This window comes from Rhinolophus ferrumequinum, chromosome 8 (assembly GCF_004115265.2).
Source record: "Rhinolophus ferrumequinum isolate MPI-CBG mRhiFer1 chromosome 8, mRhiFer1_v1.p, whole genome shotgun sequence".
NCBI lineage: Eukaryota > Metazoa > Chordata > Mammalia > Chiroptera > Rhinolophidae > Rhinolophus > Rhinolophus ferrumequinum.
Window position 1 is genome coordinate 63,001,520 of NC_046291.1, and position 16,250 is coordinate 63,017,769.

The 16,250-nt window shown below is 42.7% G+C and overlaps 1 protein-coding gene across 9 annotated transcripts in view; it reads right to left on the reverse strand.

Moving 5' to 3' along the window:
- TANC1 (tetratricopeptide repeat, ankyrin repeat and coiled-coil containing 1) overlaps positions 1–16,250 on the reverse strand; it is a 219,008-nt gene that overhangs the window by 52,814 nt on the left and 149,944 nt on the right. For 6 of the 9 annotated variants that reach the window (XM_033112025.1, XM_033112022.1, XM_033112018.1 and 3 more), the window contains 4 exons: positions 8,988–9,251; positions 3,137–3,259; positions 2,035–2,316; positions 1,076–1,233 (listed from right to left, as the gene is read on the reverse strand). In XM_033112025.1, the coding sequence (XP_032967916.1) occupies positions 1,076–1,233; positions 2,035–2,316; positions 3,137–3,259; positions 8,988–9,251 (827 nt within the window). Of the gene's footprint in view, positions 1–1,075; positions 1,234–2,034; positions 2,317–3,136; positions 3,260–8,987; positions 9,252–14,757; positions 15,016–16,250 lie in introns of those variants that run through there. The other 3 variants (XM_033112024.1, XM_033112023.1, XM_033112027.1) reach the window with 2 other exon arrangements.

Consider the following 16,250-nt stretch of genomic DNA (forward strand, 5'->3'; position numbering starts at 1 on the left):
CATGAGGACCCATGAGTCTGTACGAACCACCAACGAGACAGCCTATACCACAGCCCATCTAGCACGGAAGTCTGGCAACTCAACGGTTTGTCATGAAATCAACTAGGAACCAAACAGCATTTTTTTAAATAAAGTGAATTTTATACGCTATAAGAATAAGTATAGTTTTATAATGCTTTTGCTTCAGTTGTGTATGTGATCACGTGTGTGTGAACACCAGATCGCTAGTATAAGACGTATTTCTTATTGCAGGTCACAAAGTGGTGTGAAAAATCACGGTAGCGGGGTGGCTTTTAAGTCTGCACTAATCCCTCACTCCAGATCGCTCATGCATGAACAGAGGACGATTGGGGCTGTCAATTCCACGGAAGCAGAAGTAAGGAGTAGGGATCTAGGGCAGAAAAGCGTTCGTTCAGTCCCCCTGCACCCATCTGACCTCTGGGGGGGTTTCCTCACTAGACACCTCTCCCCTCATTGCTGCCCACCTCTGGTGGTTTTCCAGCTCTACCTACTCACACCACTGCTGCTGGGGAAACCCAAGCGATTCACCAGGAGCCAGATGCCACAGATTTAATGCAGGAGGGTGGCTTACGAACCTGTGATGGATGTTGAGCAGATGGAAAATTTCAGAAAGACCTTGATGGCCATGACTTGTGGGAGGGAAAGTCAGCCAAGTCTCCTTTACGACATCACAAGAAACCTCAGACAGAAAGACGCTGAGAGCCCAGGGCCCCAGGCAACGGAGGGCAGATGGAGGTGCCCAGGTGAGGGCAAAGGCTCCCAATCCCCTGCGCTCATACCAAACGTAAGGACGGATTTGTGGGGAGTGCAGTCACGCCTCTTGCTGCTTGAGGAATTCTGTCGCTCCATTTTTTAAGACTAATAAAAGTCCAAGGCCAGTGTATTAAGACATTTCTTTTCATTTACAGTACTCTATCACCATTTTATCCAAAGCTACACTTTTGAACAAAGCCATAGCTGTCTCTGTTAAGACCCATTTTATAATTCATTTCTCAGAAGCCAAACTAGCAAATCAATGCATCTCTCTCAGTCTCTCGTAGAACAGGGAGATTACCTTAGAAGCGAGGTATTTCACTGCATCCTCTTTTGGCCTCTGGTTCTCAGGAGCCTCAGACCCAGACCCAGGAGGGGTTTTAGCCACATTGGTACCACTTGTAGAAGAACTTGGTGAAAGCAATGCAGTGAAAGGGAGATCCGAGGAGGACTCTGAAGCTGCAGAGAAGAGAGACCAATGCCATGACTTCCAACATCAGAAAAGGGGTACGATGGGATTCTGAATATATTTCTTGATTAGACCTGGAGAGCACTTTAATAGGTAACGAGTGAACATGGCACCAAATGTAAAGCTCCAAATGAGAACGCCAGTGCCCTCTCAGCCCTGTCTCCCATCTCCCCAGTTGCCCTCCCTGGAGAACTGCTATTTCTCATTTCCTTTATTAAATTCTTTTTTTTTTTTTTTTAAGTCTCGCATGGCTCACTTGTTCCCCGTTAACTATGTTAGAGACACTTATTTTAATGTGTTATTGCACATAAAATAAGCCATGATAATGAAATCTCAGGCTGACTCCATCCCATTTCTAAGTTACTTTTTACACTTTTGGTAAAACCAGTACAGACAATAATGGCTGCAGAGAACAGAGGACAAAAGAATTCTGCACAGCTCCTTGTGGGCTTGTTCTGCCAGGAGCCTACTCCCTGTGGTTTTAGAACCAAAACTTCCCCAGGGCACCTGATCAGGCCTCACTGCCTCACCTCTGCCCCATGTAAAGAGGGAGACGGGCCTTGCAGTTGGGAAGACACAGAGAAGACTATTCTCACCCCAGGTTATAGCTACACAGGCGTTAGGATAGATGCAGGCATCCAAATAGTTCTCTAGCGTGTGACTGCCAACCTGATGCAGCAGCTGGAACAACTTGAGGAAAACGGGGAATTTATGTCTATCCAGACAGCAATTTCCTCCATCCATCTTATATTAATATAATAAACCAGACAAGTAGTTAAACATGGACATACTTTTAGGTGGTGAGCTGGGGCTGTTGGAAGCTATCTGCCTCATGCGGCTTCCATGGCAGCTCAGTGCTACCAACTTCGAAATGATCGCCGTCTTCCCAAAGCCCACGTTTCCAACAACCACGGCTCCTCTATTTTCTGTCAGTTCTGTGTTCCTCAGGTGTTCTTCTATCTGGTGAAAGAGCCAATCCCTTCCCACGAACACAGAGTCTGTTGTTATGCTTGGTACTTCAAATAACAGGGGTTTCAACAAAATGTCTTGAGGCTTGTAGGGAGCAAATCGCGCTTAGGAAAAAAGAAATCATTATTTTAGAAGAATGTCATAATTTTATACATTGAGAAAACTCAATTTATCATTGCATGTATGTTACTCTTCGTATAGCCTTTAGTTTTACCCCACAAGATATCTGTATTTCCAATCTGATCCTATTAATACTTCTGTAATACCTCATTTATCATGGTCCTGGAAAGTGTCCTAGTAAATTGACTTTCTAGTCCTTTCATGCCTCTAAATTAGTCTCATGACTCAAGGCAGACACACAGGATTAGAGAAAGTGAAGCAAAGGGCCAAACCATGTCTCATCAGTTTATCTGAAACAGTATTTAAGACACATTTCTTCCACGACTGTATGAGTAAAATGGAAATGTGTTTTCCCCTAGAGACAAGGCCCCAGCTCTCATCTAGGTGTCATGGAACTTTGCCCCTTATGGTCAAGTTGTTGCCCACCCAACTGTGCATTTCAAGTGGATGTAGGAGGTGGCCCATACACTCTAAGGAACTGAAATAAAGCTGATTCTCTGTTAATGACAAAAAAAAAAAAAAAAAAAAAAAAAAGTAGGGGGTGTTAAATTACGCCTCACTTCAAAATAACATATTGCCGAATTATTTTTCAACCCCAGAAGCAATTAATCAGATATTTTAAGGAAGGAGCCCCAAAAAATTGTTAAGGAGGGGCCCCTAGGATGCCTTACAGATAAACGTTTAGCACACACACCCTTCACATCGTGTTTCAAAAATGATTTAAATGCTGGTTCTCACAGGCTTTTGATGTTTAGTGAATGAGCTCATCACACCTATTATCAGAGCGGATGCAAGGATAAATACCTTTAACTTCCTGTGCCCTACCTCCGGCCGTATTGTGCCACGGTAATCTAATCGACGTTCGAAGAGGAGCATTTCTCTGCCCATCTAAATAACTCAGATCTTCCAATTTGGTTGAGCTCGTCGCTGTAATATTAAACTGAAGTTTAGTCTCCTCAAAGTTGAGTTAAATAACATACCCAAACTACTATAAATTATAAATTACTAAGCAATTCCGTTTAGGCTTTCCACAAAATTTACTGCAAGGTGAGTTTTGGTTTTGTTTGCTCGCCCCAGGTTACTTTTCTGGCAGTGTTGTTCATCAAAAAGTGGCAGAAAGCCAAGTGCCCCTCGTTCTTAAACCAAAGTCATGTTGTTGGAAAATTTTCCATTATTCCTGGAAAGAGCTGGACTTCCCCATAAATCTTTATGAAGAAATTTGACAACCAAGTGTCAGTAAAACTTTAGAACTTACTACAAACATGCAGGATGGTACTAGAGACTTCTCTGCAGCTCCAACGAGCCTTCCACAGTTGCGAGAATTTCAACCTTGCTAAATTAAGTGAGCAAATTCTACATATACAATTCCACAGTGCTTAGAACCCTGAAAGTCAGCTCTGGGCAGTAACAGCAGCCATGTGGACTTTATTGGAAATAAACATGTTCTTAAGCTTCAAATTTATTTATTTACATATATAACATATTATACATGTACGTACTGTTTTAAAAATTCTGAAAATAAGTAATCACGTTTACCTCTAATCAAATCAGTACATTTCATGGCATATAGATACCTTTTAAAAAGCATTAAGGGTCTATTCAAACATACACACAAGTTGGATTATAAAAACAACCAATGCAAAATAATTTTATTAATTCTCAGCAAATCTTAGAAGCAAATATACAGTACATGTTTGTGCCTTAAGAAAAATAAAAAGAAAAATCTCCTCTTAATTACATATACATCCTAGGTCACAATAAATCTAAATAAAATTAACCTAATTTGGTTTGTGGGGTAAGTGGCCCAATATAAAGAACTGTTGCTCTTCGACTTCTGGTGATCTTCCAGGATCATAAAACACAGAAGTCATCTAAGGGCAAACAAGGAGGAAGAGGAGGTCACATTCCAAGGGCTGAGGCTTCTCAGGGCTGGAGAAATCATTAGTGGGACCAAGTTTCGAGGGACAGAAGTCAACCTGGGCCATCTGTCTGCTGAGAACCTCCTGGCTCTCACGCAGCATCCAGCCGCCGGCCTGCACCATCTGCCTGAGGCCTCAGTCCTTTCTTTCCTCACGCTTAGCACAACCCCTCTCCGTCTTCATTCAGTAAGCACCTGGGCAGCTGCATGGCCTGGCTCTCTGACAGCGTGTTCCCTCTTGCTGCATTTTCCAAGGGGCAATCCACAAGGGGCCCTCTTGCTCACCTCCCCAGTCCACAGAGAAACATCTGACACTGTGACTTTACAACAACAGATACTTATGCTTCTGTATCCTTTGGGTGTATACCCACAGCCTGTTTTTACATCACATATACACGCAAGTCTTTCCTGTTAGAAAAATTCAGCTAATTCCTTATGTAGGACTTACAAACAGGCCTAAGCTACAGGAATTCAGTAAGCAGCCTCTAGCTTCTCTCCAGGTCCTTCACAACCAGGCCTGGGAAAATTCCCAGAAGCCCAGCAGGTGAAGGCCACATCCATAACCCCTGCTTCCTAGAATAATGCAGCTGGGAACCCATTTCTAGGCTCCTGCCTGGGACCTGAGCCTCTTACCCAGGCCTCTGCAAATGTCCCTCTCCTCGAAACACCTCACCATGAATACCGCCACGTGTCCGAGGCCGAGGTAGAAAGTACAGCCACAGTGTAACCCATAAACCTGTTCACTTCAGAGCCGAAATAGCCACGAATGTCTGACCTGCTGCTGCAGCTTTGGAGAACACAAAGATACTTGGAGCCTCGAAAGGGTTTCCTATTTCCATTCTTCTGACCCCTTAAAACACAACATTCAGTTTATAATTTTGAGACAACCAAAAGGATTAAGCATATGGGACCAGAAAGAGCTAAATGATCCCAACGAAATGATTGCAAAAAAGCCCTAGTTTGACATAGATGCAGGAGATGGTGAGGTTTCCAATGCCTGTTTTCAGATTTCCAATCACCACAGCTTCAGCTTCAAAATAGGCCATCAGTGGCCTCAGCAACTCCACAGCTCTGTCTGATTCTCTATTTTAAACATGATTAAGCTGCATCGAAACGGGCCACCGCTCAGCAGGGCTGCGAGCTACCAGCTGCCAGCTACCTCTGCTTTCTAAGGCGTTGTCAAAGCCACAAGAGCAACACTGGAGAGTTGGAGCAGTGAAACTTCCGCTGCCTAGCTTTGCACTCAGGGGTTCCCCATCTCGCAGAGCAGGTGGCTTGGACCCCATTCTGTCTTCTTCTCACACTTGCCTACAGTAGATTCTCGGGCATTACCAGTACAAGAATCAGACTCACTTCTGGTGTTTAACAATAAATGCTTTCAAAATCCTATACATGATTTAGGGCCAAGAAAAATCAGAGGTAAAGCAATAATTTCATGTTGCAAAAATATTGCTAATATCTCTATCATAAAATTAATTGTACACTTATTGTACACATATATTGAGTCTAACACCTGGGTGAGAAGTACAGTGTAATATCATTCTAATATGCAGCAGGATAGTTTTTTCTGGAGGGGGGTGGTTAAGGTGGGGGTAGAAGCAGAAGGAGAATCCCCTAGGCTGAGCAAAGAGAAACATCTATTGAAGCATCATGGACTGACCTAGCAAAGATAAATGCCATTAAGTCCAGGCAATTACCAGTGAGAGTTTGAATAAAATTGGCTGATAACTGTGTTTGTTGGTTTCCTGGAAAACTAAACACAGTGCTCTGTGATTCACTTAAGAAGTATTTCGAAAGGAAAAAAAAAGTAGGCCAAAATAGTAGGTCCTAATTATCCAACGTCCAGATTATCTAAGAGAGCACTAAGGCCTCTCATTCTGTTTTTAATAAAGGAATAAGGCGCCCATGCCACACATTTTCATGTGGCATTCAGTAATGACTTGACTGCACCATTCTAAACCAATTCCACTCTAACAAATACCTTTGCAAAGAAAATCTCTGGATAGTGAAACAATCTCCAAACCTAGCCAACTTACTATTATAATCTTTGACATGAAAATTTCACTGTACTAGACAGTTAACAGCGGGCAGACAACCGCAGTTCTTTGTAACAGGCTCAATGACAGTAACAGCTGGCAACCTTAGAGCTTGGTTGCCTACCATCATTCCCCCTGAGCGACCAGGTCCTTTGGAACCAGCACCAGAGTGAACAGAGGCCTGGAGTAGTCTTTCTTCACCTGCCAGTCCTTACTCTGCATACACCAAATCAAATCATTTGATGTTTCCCGTCAAATGACAATTTATTTGTGTTTACCACGTGCAAATACTTCTGAGAGATTTACACATTACTGTAATCCTTCTAACACTGAGGGTTGCCTACTGCCCTCTTTGTAGCCACTTGCCTTCTAGACAAACAGTGCTGTATGCACTATACAACCTGAATCTTTTAATCTTTTATAGATTTGAAAAATCTTCCCATTCCCTCTTGACTGGCATTCAGCTTTATGGGTGGGAGGGTTGGCAATAAAGAGTCTATCAGACTCCTAGCTTATCAACAGATACTATGAGATAATGCACTTTCCTATTTCCTTTCAAAATATGTTTTTAAGTTTATAAAATGTGCAACACAAAACAAACGAGCAAAACCCATTAGGCCAGGCCCACTGTTCAAATCCAGAGGTAAAACCCTCCCATTCCACAGGAGGTCTAACTCAAGTGCATACGTAGAAGCTAATGAATGAGCACTGCAGAAATCAGAAAGCCCTGCTCTATAATCACTGCAGACCCCTGGGAAAGCTCAGCTCACACTCACTGTCACTTCACATGGCAGGGAACCACATGAAAGAACGTCAAGCAGAAAACATCACTTCAAATGGGGTGCTTTTAACACTGTTGAATTAACTTATTAATGTGTTTCCTAATTTTCAAATAACTTCATGAAATTGAATACAATTTTGTTATTCTGTTGAAATCAATAAAGCCATCAAGTTCTGGGGTAATACAAATGAGCCATTCATTATAACCAGGTAAATCTTGTTTAAAATGCCTTGGGTGCAACATATTATGCTGTAGGTAGTGGGATGGTGGTGGGAGGACACAAAAGCTTCTGGAAGAACCATCACTCAATATGTGTAAGTCCTTCTCTCTGGCAGACATACCAAACCCCTCTTCTGGAAGAAGGCCGTTTTATTTCCTTTGAAAGCGAATTAGAGTTGTGTCTCAGAACTTTTCCATTAGGGCGACTTATTTATCAGCTGCTTCAGAGTTCCACCATAAAAAAACACCCAACGACAACCAGAGTGGCCTGCCACTTCTCAAAGGAGCAGCATAAATTACAGAAAAATCCTTTGATGTAGGAAGAGAGAAGCTGGGTCCTTGTATTAGTAGAAGAGAAATTTTAAGCATTCTGTTGGTAACAAGGAATGACTGAAGCAAGTTCCTCTTCTAAATTCGAGACAAGGGCACCAAGTTTAGAAACTCAGGACCTAAAAGCAGGCATGACAGCTCAGGTGCAGAGTTCTTTCCCCTCACCCACCCCTTGCTTTTCTGTTCTCCTTGATTGACAACCACCCACTGACCAGTCCACTAGCAACAGTCACCACTTCTGTCTTGTCTTAGGTCCAGCTGCCCCATCTTGCTGAGGCATGTCTGCATGGCCTGTTTTCCTTTTCTTGATTGAGATCTTTCATTTCCACTGCTGAGGTTTTTAAGCTGTGAGAGCCCTTCTAACAGAATTATACAGAAATTGAAACTCCTATTTGTATGATGGGCCTCAATTAGAAAAAATAATTTTGAAAGTTGGATTATGAAGCAACCTGAGTGCCCATCGATAGACGATTAGATAAAAATGTGGTATGTTTATATAATTGAATATTGCGTGGCCATAAAAAAGAATGAAATCTTACCGTTTGCAACAATATGGATGGATCTAGAGGATATTGTGCTGAGTGAAATAACTCAGACAGAGAAAGACAAATACCATATGATTTCAGTTATATATGGAATCTAAAGAACCAAAGAAATGAACAAACAAAACAGAAACAGACTCACAGACACAGAGAATAAACTGATGGTTACCAGATGGGAGGGGGATAGGGGGACTGGGTGAAAAAGATGAAGAGATTAAGAAGTACAAATTGGTAGTTACAAAATAGTCACAGGGATGTAAAGTACAGCATAGGGAAAATAGTCAATAATAATATTTTAATAACTACCTATGTATAGTGCCAGGTGGGTATTAGATTTATCGGGAAGATCACTTCATAAATTATATAAATGTCTAACTACTATGCTGTACACCTGAAACTAATATGAAACAATGCTGAATGGCAGCCATAATTGAAAAGTAAAAATACAATTCTTTGAGTTGATATTAACAAACTCATTCTAAAGAACGATTCCTGTTTACCAGGACGTAATAAAAAGTCATGCATTTACGCGGGCTTAACATAACAGAAACAAGGACAGAGTTTTGGGTACTTTCTTCCTTCATATACAAAGAGGTATGTAAGTCTAAATATTAGATTTAAAGAATTCCAGAGTGAAAGGATCACCTACAGAGCAATAAGTGCGGTCTTCTCATGTTTACACACAGGTAAACTGAAGCCTAGAAAAGGTAAGTGCCTGGCCCACAATCGCAAAGCTGGCTCGTATCTAGATTAGATTCCCAAGTGCAGAGTGAACACGGGGCACCGCAGACCCAGTGAGATAACCCTCCATGGAGAAGCGTGGCCTTACCTGCAACTGAGTTGGGCCGTGGCATTATTAGTGAGCTGGAGCTCTGAGAATAAGGGACTGGACCATCTCCAACGGAGGCTTCCGCTTTGGGCAGCACGCTCTCCGCTGACCCAGTGGGTTCCTCTTCTGCCACTGGGGAGCAATTATCTGCCCTGCGTTCATGAAGCACTCCCTTCTGCACCCCTAACCTTAGGCTTCCGTCCTTATTCCACTCCAAACTGGAGCCACTCCGGTCATCATTTTCGGATGAACTTGTAATTGTGGCTGAAATGAGAGACCAAAATACTTTGAAGGATGCCAGGCAAAGCTGGGGCTGTTGAGAGTTAAGACACACAGACACACACTTTCTCTCTCTCTCTCTCTCTCTCTCTCTCTCTCTCTCTCTCTCTCTCTCTCTCTCTCTCCACCCCTCCCTTGATGAAGGGATCGTTTTCCAGTCCACCCAGATTTTTATCAAAGTATGTTTCATACGATGTATTTTGGTAAATTAGAAAAGTGTTATTTATCAGGGGAAATAAAGTGTTAAATCATGCTGCAGGGGAGGGAAAATCTCTGATAAGAAGATAATGAAAAAGCTATCTAAAACAGCGTCTGAGAGTTAACAGTGTATCTGTATAATTTGGGGATGATGTAGCCTCTCTTTTAAACACAGATGAATTGCTCACAAAAGAATTCATATCTCATTAAATTCCTTTGGACCTTTTAATAATTCTTCCAAATTAACAACATTTCTGTAAGAGGGGGAGGGCAGCACAATGGTTAATGGAGAAAAGATGCAGGAGAAACATCTATAAAAACAAGAATACAATTATAAAGTCAAGCAGAGAACTTAATCTTTAGAATTAAACTTTATACCATCTGGTCAAAAGGATCAGAGAGGCTGACTTGACTTATTCCTTTAGCGGCGTAGAATGGAAATCCTCTATGGAAGTAGCACACGGAAAACACACACACGGGAAGGATGCTTGATTGCAGAATTAAAATTTAACCTCTAAGAAAGAAAACCAGCACAGAAGAACATCTAGGCAGAAGAGGAAGACTATGATGACGAAAAGTGGGAATATTCACCCCATCTAGCTTCTACAAACAGCCACTTCCAATTTAAAGGCACAGAGCCATACGTGATCCCCTTGCAAGCACAGGTCACCACGGACCCAATCCTGGCTTGCGTCCTTGAGAACAGGGGCCAGCCATGTCCTCTGATCCCTTTGTACTCCCTGCTTGGATCCCAGCAGCCTAGGCCCTTAACTATTAGATTGAAATGGGGGTGCACTGGGTCAGACTGTATCAGAACCCAGCTGCCTGGATTAAGCTGTCTCACCAACCTACCATGAGCAGCCTGGTGAATTAGCTCCAACAGAGTCTGTTATCCAAGATCAAAGCATCTGAAGGGTTTTGATTGGTTTATTTTTACAACGCTCTTTAAGGTTTAGAAGTAAAGACAAAAGAATTTCTTCGTTGTGACCACAAGGGATTCTGTCACAGCTCTAAAACTGACTTTCCGCCTGCTGCTCCATTGCCCCTCTTTCTATTTAAAAATCCCTCCTACACACTGAAGCCTCCCTCTTTAGAATATCTATCATCAGCTGACCTCTTCCTTTTCTGAACAGCACAGCTCCGGGCACATGCTAAGAATGCAATCAATATTTGCTTGCTCGGTGAATGAGCGAATGCACAAACTTCTATTCCAATTACGGTCAGAGACTGCATTTTATCTCATTGGTATTGGTTAGGGATTGTGGGTATCATACCTCTAACCAAAAGGGTAAGTTGATTTGGGACGGGCCTGTCACACCTTTTGGGTGTCTGTGATTATTCCCAGCATCTCCAAGCATTCTACGAAAAGTATTAATACTCATCTCTCCATCTATTTGGAATCAGTCGCAGCCTTCCTTCATTGTGTTTTTTTTTAATACTCCACTCGTAGGAGCATAAGTATAGCAAGCGTGACTCCTTCCATTCTAAAAATGCTGCTGGTGGTGGTGATAGCAGCAACTAACATTTACAGAAGGTTACTCTGTCAGAGACTGTGCTAAGTGCTTCACAGGAAGACTCCATTAATGACATTACTGCTTATTAATCATAATTATTAATAGTAACCCTGTTAACAAATTATGATTATGTCACAGTAGGTCCAGTGTTTGGAACTCAGGATGTTTTCCTTGTAGACATGTTGCAATTAGTTAGGTTCCCAGGCTATCTCAATATCTAAGATTACAGGAAAGTTCCAAACTGGGGGTGGGGGTGATTTGTTTGGTTTTATAACTGTGGCTGTCTTATTTGCAGACACATGTCCTTAAGGTGAAACTAAACAGGAAATCAAAGTGGTGTGTTTCCTCAGTTGCTCTCCCTGAGTGCCATACACTTCAGAATCAAACCCACAAGGATCTGAGTCCTCGTTCAGACCTCTAGCAGTGAGAACAGAAACAAGGGACGTCCAACTTCCTGTTACAAGGAACAGCACCGGAAGCAGGACTTCAAGGTCCCAGGACACAGAGGAGGAGAGAAGGGACAGCGTGGTCAAGTCTCCTGGACTGCAGGGCTGAAGGTCAGTTCTCACAGCACAGCCACAGTGCCCAGGCCTGAGGAGTGGCACCACACAGGTCCTGGCAGTGAGCGGAAGCAAAGTGGGTGGGGAAGGAAGGCCCCCAGCTGCAGGAACAATAGCTGAGATGGGAAGTCCCAGATGGAGTCGCCATTTCAAAAGCAGGATATTAGAAGTTTATAATATGTTTGCAAGTAGGAAACTCTCCCACTGCCCTCATAAGTTCAGCTGGGATACACATTCCACCGTCCACACTCACCAGGGCCCTGAGAGACGGGTAATGAGAAGCTCTGAAGCCAAGGACCCTCCCACAAAGATGCTCCACTAAGATTGCCCCACTTCACATTCTTCCTCCCTGGGATCCAATACCAGACCCACCTATATGGCTGGAAGCCCAGGCAGTGTACTTTCATCTCAGCTCAGGTACAATTAAGCCCTCAGGCAGATTCAGTGGGGCAGGTAAAGGCCCAACAAGTCCAGTTTCCCTGCACGACCTAAGCAGCATACGAAATAGGGCACCTACCCAGACTCCCAGAAAGAGAAAGCTGGTTCTTACAACGAACGACAGGCGATCCAAAAATCCTGTTTTCCTTCCAGGCTCACAGAAACCCAAGCTTCTAATTAAGTTAATCCAGTCACCTTCAAGTTAACACACACACACACACATCTTAACTACAATGGCTTTAAAGAAACCAACCCTAAAAAGTATGTCGTTCGACATTTTCTGGAGACTGGATAATCTTAAAAGTGCCCTAACGACTCAAAAATGCTAACATTTTACTCCTTTAACCAGTATCAATGCCAGTTTTTGTCAATTAGACTTGTCATCAGCACTCATAGTGGGCCTCAAACAGCCTTCCCACATGTAGGAGTCTGTAAACGAGCGTTATCAGTCCCCAAGTGTTAGCAAGCTATGAGGTTAGGCTGTGCCGCGTGATGCAGTGCTAAATCAGGCTTGGTGCTCCTCACTGGTTCACATGGGCTACTTCTCCCTCTCTGTATAGTTTGACGACTCCTTTTAGCCAGGGACAGTGTGTTATCTTCGTTTGCAGTAATAGCACATTTAACCAGACATACTATACTAGCCCACGGTGCTATACTATTTCCGAAGCACTTTCAGAATATGTCAGGACACACACATGACCACCACAACCTCTCTCTCTCTCTCCCTCTTTCTTTGTCTCTCTCTCCCCCTCCCTCTCAATGGACTGTCCAATACCAGTCCTTTTGATTGCACATGCAGTGGGTTTTAAAACTCTCTCTGTCTTGCAAAGTGTTCAACACGTAAAAGTTGCTCTGTAATTATCTGTGGCTAAGAAATATTTTGCAGTTCATGAAGTCAGTTTTGTTAAAAACAGCAGCCCCTGGGCAGGGGGCTAGTTGAGAGAGGGCAGTCATGGGCTCATAGCAGCCAGAAGGCAGCCACCAGTTGGGCGGGGGGAAGCAGAGAGATCCATCCACTCAGCCGCCGAATGTTTTCCTACATAAGACTCTGCAATAAAAACATATTCCTTTTCCTTCCTGATTTTCCTTCACCCTTTCTTTGCCGTTTGAAGGTTCTTTCTATGTTGAATATACACTTAAAATAGAATCAGGGGGAAAAAAAATCAGTTTAAGTCCAAGGCCCAATAAGTACTTTGATGGGATCTAAATCAAGTTATAGGTTTAAAAGATCACCAAGAAGAAAATTAAACTGACCACACCATTAGTTCAGAATTGTTTAGGCACTAAGGGCCATTGATAACAAATGTATACCACATAGATAGAGCAGGATTCTTTCTGACCTGCAGAAAAGAGGTGAAAAATGCAAGGGGTTTGGGTTCAAACCTTGCTTCTCCCGTTTTAAGGACCCAGGGTGTGGATATGTCTCTCAGGGCCCAGTACTAGGAAAGGGTATATTTTTGTCTTTACCTGACAAACATCATCTGATGTATTTGATTATGTTTCTCTCTGTGTATTGGCTACTAGGAAACTTAAGAATAAAACTTTCTTCCCACTTATATAAGCACAGTGAAGAAAATCTTATGAGCCTAACTCCCGACTTCATGTTTTCTCTTGCTCTCTTATTTCCTTTCCCCAATTCACAACTTTTCTGAACAGAAAAATCTTGTTTTACTAAATGTCTGTTTGTGAAAATTTCAAATCCATTGGGGAGGAGTTAATTATAAATAAATAAACACCCTTAGGAAAACCCACAAGTGGCTACCATGCATATCATAACAGTCTTACTACGTATGGGCTCTGTTCTAAACCTCTATCGTATCTTAACTCACTGAGTGCTCACGGGAGCCCCGTGGATAGGAAAGCCCCAGAACCCCTGCAGTCTTGCTGGGCTCCATAAGGGTGTTCTATGCTGTTCTGCTCATACCACACTCTTAGTAGAAAAAATGTGAGACTGTGCCCCCAATACATGTACTTATAAATTATGCACGTGTATTTCTCTAATTGATTATAATATCAATCACACACAAAAATATACATTTTGAACGGATAAAAACAAACCGGAAGTAGATATTTTCTTCAAGCATTCCATAACTGTCTTATATGCTCCATTTCCAAAGCCAGGGCTCTCGAGAGAGAGCCTCCTGTCCTTCCCTGGGTTGTGAAGAAAATCAGATACAAGGGCATATGTAAAGGGCCTCACAGATCATCAGGACTCAAGAATATTTTCCTTCCCATACAACTGAAGAAAAATAAAGTAGCCCTAAAAAATAAAACAAACATTTTTAAAGTTCTATATTCAGCTTAATGGTTGACAGGAACAGTTTAAAAGTTAAAACACTAAACCAGTGAATTAAAGATCAAACAAGAAAGACACCTAATAGTTGCTTATAAAAGTGGGAGAAGAAGACACGAATAAAAAAGGAAAATGCAACTAATGCAGATATAACCTCCTCCTACCTGACCGAATAAAGATCACAGTTTTGGAAAGGGAAAGCAAAGACCGAATAAATGGGTAGGGAAAGATCAAAGGGACAAGTCAAGGAGGCAAAACACAAATACCCTGCTCCTATTGACTTGACAGCAGTTTTGCCCATCTCCTTTGCCACACAGGGTTCCAGCTGCCACCACATATTTCGGATTTCCCTGAGTGATAAAGGGAAAGATTGCATGGACAAAAACATCCTGAATGGAACCTCCTGACCAGAAATGCCAGACTGTGCTTCTCCCTCCACCCCACCCACAAAAGGAAAAACCACACAGGGAACAGAGTCTGAGGCTCACCTGGGGTGACTGCTCATAACTTCTTCAGCACAGCAAGGAAAGGGCTCCAGTGAAGGCACTCAGGCCAACTTGCCCTCCCCTGGAAGGCTACAGGGAGGGTGGCCAGAGTTAGAAAGTCCAGGGGACGTTCTGGTTTCTTCTGCAACTTTCCATGGACAACAGCTTGGTTTTTTTGGCCAGCCCTGTGCAGTGCAGGGCTGCAGAGCCCTACTCCCCTTTTGCGCTTGCACCGGGCCCTGTGCCGTGGCTTGTGACAGACAGATCCCTGTACCAAATCTCTAGCTCAGTGCTCACCATGTTGCGCAAGGCGTGCTCTGCTATGACATGCAGCAAGGCCAGGGACCTGAGCCATGCATTCATAGCATAATTCTTCAGGCTTTTGATTGTGGAAACACCTAAAGGATCAGCTGGAGCAGGGTGGTGGGGGAGGGGAGGACAAACCTGCCTCGCTCAGCCACACGGCGCTACAGTCTGACACAACAGGTAATACAGTCTCCAGCGAAAAGCCTGCGGATTTAAACTTGAGGGCACAGTGCTTAAAGCTTCCATAAGCTGTATACTGAAGATACAGACACTGGAGCTTCAGACATAGTCAAATGACTCCATGAAGTTCAGGAATCTTCCATAAAAGAGCGCAAGGCCCTATCAGTGGTTGGTATTATTATGCACCTACAACATATATCTTGCAACAGAGGTGCAACCACTGCCATGTTTTAAACTCTTTTCAGCAATTTATTCAGTCAGGTCAAAAGAGTCTGTACATGCACAACTTGCCCAGATCCCCCATTGGACAAGAGACCATTCTTCAGTCTCACAGGTGGACAAGTTTTGAAATACATTCCGTGCCTTATCTTCATTGTCCCTTGTCCCAGTACTGGACAAACTTGCACCCAGTAAACAGTAGATGCCAATAAATGCTTGTTACACTGACAGAACCACAGTCTGAATAAAAATAATAGCAGGTGCTTTCCTGACTCAAATCATCACCAAGGATTTCTTTCCCACATTAAGTAAATTACAGAATTCTATATGTAAAGGCAAATTTTCCTCCTTCAACTGAGATTTAAAAAAAAAAAAAGAAAGAAAGAAAGCATCTATAATTAAAGATGATTTTTTAAATTGCAGGCAATGTAATAAAATGAATATTAACACAGATTTGAAACACTAAACAGTTATTACTAAATTAATTTCAAAGCATTTCAATTTAGTAGCAAGCAGGGTAATACAGGTGGCAACAGAGCAGCATTAGCATAAAATCAAAAGGGCAGGATTTACAAGTTAAAAAATGAAAATATAGTACAAGTAACACCTCTTTGCATCCCACACTCTGCATCTGATCATCTCCCTTCTGACACCAAGTCCAGGAAATGAAAGGTCTAAAGCTACCTCTGGAACCACTTTCATTTTACAAGCTAAGAGGGCACAGAAGAGACCCAGAAGATGAAAGTCAGCCCACGATAAGTTTTTTTTAAATGTCCTAAGCAACTGAGCAG